The 6,149-nt window shown below is 41.0% G+C and overlaps 1 protein-coding gene across 3 annotated transcripts in view; it reads left to right on the top strand.

The window, feature by feature from the left end:
* The first annotated feature begins 631 nt into the window (after nt 1-631).
* The window catches only part of ano2b (anoctamin 2b), a 39,466-nt gene continuing 33,948 nt past the window's right edge, over nt 632-6,149 (top strand). For 2 of the 3 annotated variants that reach the window (XM_082168033.1, XM_082168032.1), the window contains exons 1-4: nt 632-1,002; nt 1,325-1,660; nt 5,593-5,691; nt 5,903-6,060. In XM_082168033.1, the coding sequence (XP_082024159.1) occupies nt 973-1,002; nt 1,325-1,660; nt 5,593-5,691; nt 5,903-6,060 (623 nt within the window). In that variant the 5' untranslated portion in view covers nt 632-972. Of the gene's footprint in view, nt 1,003-1,324; nt 1,661-2,969; nt 3,223-5,592; nt 5,692-5,902; nt 6,061-6,149 lie in introns of those variants that run through there. The other variant, XM_082168034.1, reaches the window with a different exon arrangement.

Below are 6,149 nucleotides of genomic sequence, written 5' to 3'. Positions count from 1 at the left end.
AATGAATGAACCACAATAAAATACTTTCCTTCATAGAGAAGAATAGATTTGTTGCAAAGGATGTGCAAAGTGGAGCAAAGTGCAATGGGGATTTATTTATGAAATATGTCTGTATGCCAATATGCCTGTTTCCGAAAAGCAGGAAAATGAGGAACTTGAACATTTGAGTTGTTATGAAATGTCATATGTGTTTAACAGGAAATGTAAAAAATGTCATGAAGTGGTTGCTTTCAATTAGTGTCCTTAATATGCAAAAAAATAAATAAATAATAATTGCTATCTCAAAAGTTTTTGCATTAAGTGGCAAATTCTGCTTGATCACTAGCACCTATATCTACACTATTTTACACTATATCACTTTTATTTTATTTTTTACGCACAACAGCCTTCTGGTAGAATATATTTTAACAAGAAGGCTATGTGTTACTCCATCTAACATAAATACATATTTTTTCTTCATGTAAAAGCAGGCACGTTGTGTTTATGGGAGCATTTAGCCCCACTGAAGCCTTTGTATTAAGCTTTAAATCACTACGCTATTTCGTGGAGAACGATTTATGCATTAATCGGATGTGCGCAGAATTTTTTGAACCTGTTGGCGACTCCATCTTTACACAGGCGCGCAATCCCCTCCGGCGCGTAATGATGCGCACTGGTGCTTGGAGACGCGCAGGTATATTCCTTCAGGGACAATTAGTCAGGGACAAATCATAAGTTTCTGTGGAGATGCGTCCTGTTGTGCGTGAAGCAAAGCTTTGCGCTTCCCAGTCAACGATGCCAAAACCAGACAGACGGATGGATTTCATGCTTTGCGAGATCGATGGATAAACAGAGAGAAAGATGGATGGTGCCGTCTCTGTAGGGTGACATCAGAAACGGGCATGCCACCAGAAACACACACAATTTTCCGGGAACGCCGAGGAACTGTTGCCGTTTCATCTTGTTTTTGTGTTTTTCTTTAAGTGTGACAACATGCTGCAGACAAGTGACAACAAGATACATGTGAGTATGCTTTTGATTTCTATAGAATAGTACTACTAGAATACCTGTAGCAATATGCAAACAGGTTAGCATTAGTTCTTCAGCCAGTAAATTGAATGAAGGATAACCCAGAAATAAATGGCATCAATGACAAGTGTATATTGCCTTCACTCTTTCAATCTAAATTGTATTGAGAGCAGCCAAATTAAGAAGCAATAGTCTGACCTACATCTATCCTCACCATACTCCCCCCTCCCTTTCTTCTGAGTTGAATTTGATATGCACACACACTGCTGATGAACACTGAGCCTGGGTACATTGTATTCTCCTCTCACCTGTTCAGGTGGCCAATAGCCTGATGGACGTGGACCAGGACCCTCGCAAACGGCTGTACTTTGCTGACGGCCGAAGGAAAGTGGACTATGTGCTGGTGTACCACTACCGAAAACGTTCCTTCGTCAGGGGGTCTCCTAGTCAACACAGACTGTCCACTATCTCCAATGGTAGTTATCATTTAGGAGTGGAGGAAAAAGACCCAGTGGGAGGGAAGGATGAACCTGTGGAGGTGGTGGTGGACGTCGGACCCCCGGACCCCGCCGATGGGGAGAAAATCATGATCCGAGAGGAGTTCGAGGGCAATTTAAAAGACGCTGGGCTGGAAATTGAGCGTGATAAAGAGGTGTGTGGAAGCTGAATATATCTTATTTGTGGTGTACAGTGGAATATTACATGCAAGTACATGCCTTCATTTGAGAATGAATTATTTTTGCTTTAGCCAGATGTGTCTAATTGCATTTTTGATCTTTGTAAGGGCCACATCTGGTGATGATTTTACGGAAAGCTGTCACTTTAGATCAGTTGAGTTGTGCCTTGTCAAAAACAATATCAGTCAGGAACTTTCTATCATAGTCAAGAAATCTTAGGAAATAAGATCTTGACTGTGAAAAAGGGACTCTAATTTGGTTTCCTAAAGATTGTTTACTTAATAGTGTATATGTGTGCGTGAATTATGTAGTTAGTCTTTGCAAGTCCTACTACGTAACCTAATATTGGATTGAGCTACCATTTCACAGGGCATCAGACCAACTTGGGAATCATCCACGTATCATTGTTTTGTTAGCCATTACTTTTAAAGATCACCCATTATGTAGTAATTGGACTGAATTCGTATGGTATTAGTAATGGTCCCAAGTGAACTCTTCTTTATCTGTTGCTAGGGAGCTTATATTGTCTCTGGGGACTAAAGTGAACTCTCCTAATCTTTTACTTAAAAAGCTAGTTGAAAAAAACTCCCTCTCTTGTAGACTATGGCAGAAAGACTTTATTATTGTGCATCTCTGTGATTGTTTTGTACTGTGTGTCTTCATCTGTAGTGTGATAAGACTTGTGGTGTGAAGCCAAGTTAGATTATCAGGCTGGTAATAGTAGTGATTGTCTACTCTCTCACAGAAGAGCTGTGAACCGGCCTTTGACAGCACACTGAGTTAACTGTACCCTAGCCTGAAAGGGACCAAATTTCTGCTCTAAATTTAACGGTTTGCTATTTGTCATTGTTGTAAATGATAGATTCCCCATTTTCTAACACTGACTTAATCATCTGAGTGTTTCAGATCATTTAGAATTGGCTTTATAAACCAATTTGGGGTGCTTTTTAGCATGTAAACATTTTTATTATCAAGCATGAGGTGGAAACATTGAGGTAGCCTATTAAACAATGCACACTATAGCATAATTTCCCTTGGGAAACCTGGTAAGGTGGCAAGATGTACCTGATGTACTGAAAAGCTTTGTCATGATGACTTTCATCGTCTTCATTATCATGATCACTGAACCCTAATTCAACAATGGTCTCCTGCTTTGTTTGATCACCATCATTACATTATGTTTTGCTCCGGGCGGTTCTTTCGAGGTGTGCTCTGTGACCGCTACAAATACCTGCAGTCAGACACTCTGAATTATTCAGCCGGTAACTGAAGTTTGATTGCAGACAGCCTGAGCAGGGACAGCGGGTCAAGTCACACATTAACCATGTCTCACCTGCGGTCTTCCTCTTATCTCGACACACTGTTACAGTTTACTATCACTCTGGCGGATACACCGTCTCGGATAACTTCAGGAGTTTTAGAAAAGGCTAGTTTGGGTTTATTGTTTCATGCGGGAGCTGCCTGGTGGACTGACTCTATAGGGAGTGAAGTTTTGTTTTGAATATCTTCAATGCTCAAGGGGACGTCACTGCCGCAGGTATTATGTTTCAGTGGCAGCGTGTTTGTTTGTCTTAACAGCCCCGTTCTGATGGATAACATTGGCTTTCTGTGGAGGCAATAAATATACAAGTTTAAAAACAACAAAACCAGAGGTAAAATGTGGTGAGAAGGCTTGTCCTGTAGTTTATTGCTATTTGGCATCAGTTAGTGATTGCTGTGTTCTTTTCTGTAGGGATCTCTTTTGGGGTGTAACTAGTGCTCCTTTTTCAATAGTGGGAATATTCGTGCATGATGCATTTACAGACATACCTCTTATCCTCTCTAGGTGTGTTATGAGCATTATTGCTGTCAATAACAACAAATGAAACGACATAATCATGTTCACAAGTCTGTCACGTAAAGTCTAGTCTCACGTCCTTGATGTCGAGTTCAAGTCAAGTCACAAGTCTCTTTCAGTAAACTTTTACAGGTTCATTTGATCTGTAAATCTGTACATGCTCACCCAATAGAACATTTCTCATAATTTTTCCCATAGTAAATGAATGGGTAATAACTGGGATTTGTTTTCCTTCAAAGCTATACCATGCTGAACCTATATTTAACATTATATATTTGCTTTATGTGGCACAATTTCAGATATGCAAGCAGTTTCTAGAGTAGATGCCAGTGCTTCTCTGATTATCAGTGTCTTTAAATATTACAACATTAAACCAATCACCGTGTTGAAACGCTTCTGTGTTACAGGAGAAAATGATCGCATAATCTCAGTAGAGTTACAGCATGCACAAGAGACTTTTATCTGAACAGTGTCTTCTCCTTGTAGACCTGAAGTCTGTTCACAAGTCTTTAATTTGAGTCGAGACTCAAGTCAGACTATTTGTGAATTAAGTGCGTCTTCAGTTTGAATCTCAGGCTAGAGTTTGCATCTCTGGTGTGAGCCATGTATTCTCAGGATTGTGTCCGTTCAGAGATGTTGTTTCTCGACTCTTTGTTTGAGTTAATTATGCCAAATGTCAAAGGCAGGGCTCACCCTGCCATGAAGAGCCGTTTCCGCTCACGGGTCTTTGGGAGCCCCTCAAATGTCAGTCGCAGCCGGTTTCAGTAGCGATGGCTCCCGCTCAGACTGTGCTCAAATCGACCTAATTGCCTTACCCTGCTGAGATGAAGTACTAATTGGAATATCTTATCCTAATTAACCTTCTCAAATCCACATGTTATTTTTATCTCTCCTTTGTGGGTGTGTGTGTGTGTGGAGGGGCAGAAAAAAAACAGCTGTGGTGTTGGAACGCAGGGGACAGTGAGGATGTCCTCAGGTTTCCATCATCTCTTTCTGTCTCATCACTCTCATCTCATCTCAATGTCTATTTCAGTTTCATCTTGCTTTTTCTTAACTCATGCTTCTCTAGATGGCATGGCTGACCACTGCCAGACAGATACAGTTACTTTCATCTCTGTGTGGGCACGACGTAGCTTCAGTGTTGGATTTCATGGCTACAACTTGCAAAAAGAGATCATTTCCATACCCCCCAAGTTTATGTAATATATATAGTCCCTCTTTAGGGACTCTCAGATGGGCTTGATGACAATCTGCCACTCTTTTGACATTGATACTTCTAATCTGGGTTATTTTCAGTTTATGTGAATGCTGTCGATTAGCACCGGCAATAATTTCAACAGTATGTTTAAACAAATGAGAAATATTTTTATGGTAAAATACTTTTTATAGATACCCAGGAAGCAAGTGGGTAGCACTCCAAATTGGTATTTAAAATATGCAAGTATAACCACAACACTTAAACACTGCATTTGTTAGCGTGAGGCTGGAGCAATTGAATCTAGAAACTAGAATAGCTTCACCTAAAAGAGACAATTTAGACATCTTTGCAGTTCAGGTGACATATTTATGTGCTTTAACCTTAAATTCCATGACCCAAAATGAAGAATGCGTAAAGGGCCTGTATTGGAGTCCGTTGTTTTCCTGTTTTCCATGTAATGAAAGCATTTAAGAATTTGCACAAATGCAAAAAAATGTCCTTTAGGGCTACTACAGCTTGTCACTGGGGCAGTACCCTTAAAGGAACATCTTTGCACCTTATTTACCTCTAAAAGGTTCATAGTAGTACCCCAAGAGAAGGCAACGTATTACAACTCTAAGGTACTAATGCGCATATTTTAGGGGTAGATAAGGTACAATGTTGTCCCTTTAAGGGTACTGCCCCAGTGACAAGCTGTTATACCTCTAAAGGTACAATGTTACAGTTAACACAGTTAAGCTATATGCCAAAATACTGCGGTAAGAATGTTTATCTTGTCTTTATTGTCCTCAACCAAAGTTTATGTTAAGAACAGGTTTGTTAGATTCATGGAGGCAGTATGTCAGGACCTTTCTCTTCGATTCTTTCCCCAGAACAAGACTCATGGTCAGGCTTTCATCCGGCTACATGCACCTTGGCAGGTGTTGAGCAGAGAGGCAGAGTTTCTCAAGATCAAGGTGCCCACCAAAAAGGTAGGATACAGCAGAGCTTTCTCTTATTCTCAAGACAGACACGAGTCCCTCGGGATGTCCTTATGTGAGCTTTCCACAAGCCCTCAGAAGTCCCTGCATGCGTGTCTCTGATGTATGTAAGGGAGAGAGGGAAAAGCACAAACGAATAATGCTGACTGATGATCTGAGGCTTTGGTGCTGATTTTGACTGAAAATGTTGTCTCTTGTTCAGAGTTACGAGTTGAGAGAAGAAAAAGGTCTGGCTGCCACCATGAACGAACTGTGGCGGAAGTTAAATCAACCGTTCCAGCCCAAAGTACCACATCAGGAGCAAGAGCACAGCCGCACCAAGTTCCTCTCTCACTGTTTCTCCCGGGACAAGCTCCACCTGTGAGAGCCTGCCGTGGTTGGGGTGATGTGGGGTTAAATGTCATCAGGGGCCACATGGGATTTTCTTCCTTTCTTAGAGGACTTGACAG

This window comes from Leuciscus leuciscus, assembly GCF_965113295.1.
Source record: "Leuciscus leuciscus genome assembly, chromosome: 4".
Lineage (NCBI taxonomy): Eukaryota > Metazoa > Chordata > Actinopteri > Cypriniformes > Leuciscidae > Leuciscus > Leuciscus leuciscus.
The sequence above is the reverse complement of the archived record's forward strand: the minus strand, read 5'-3'. Positions and strand labels throughout refer to the sequence as shown.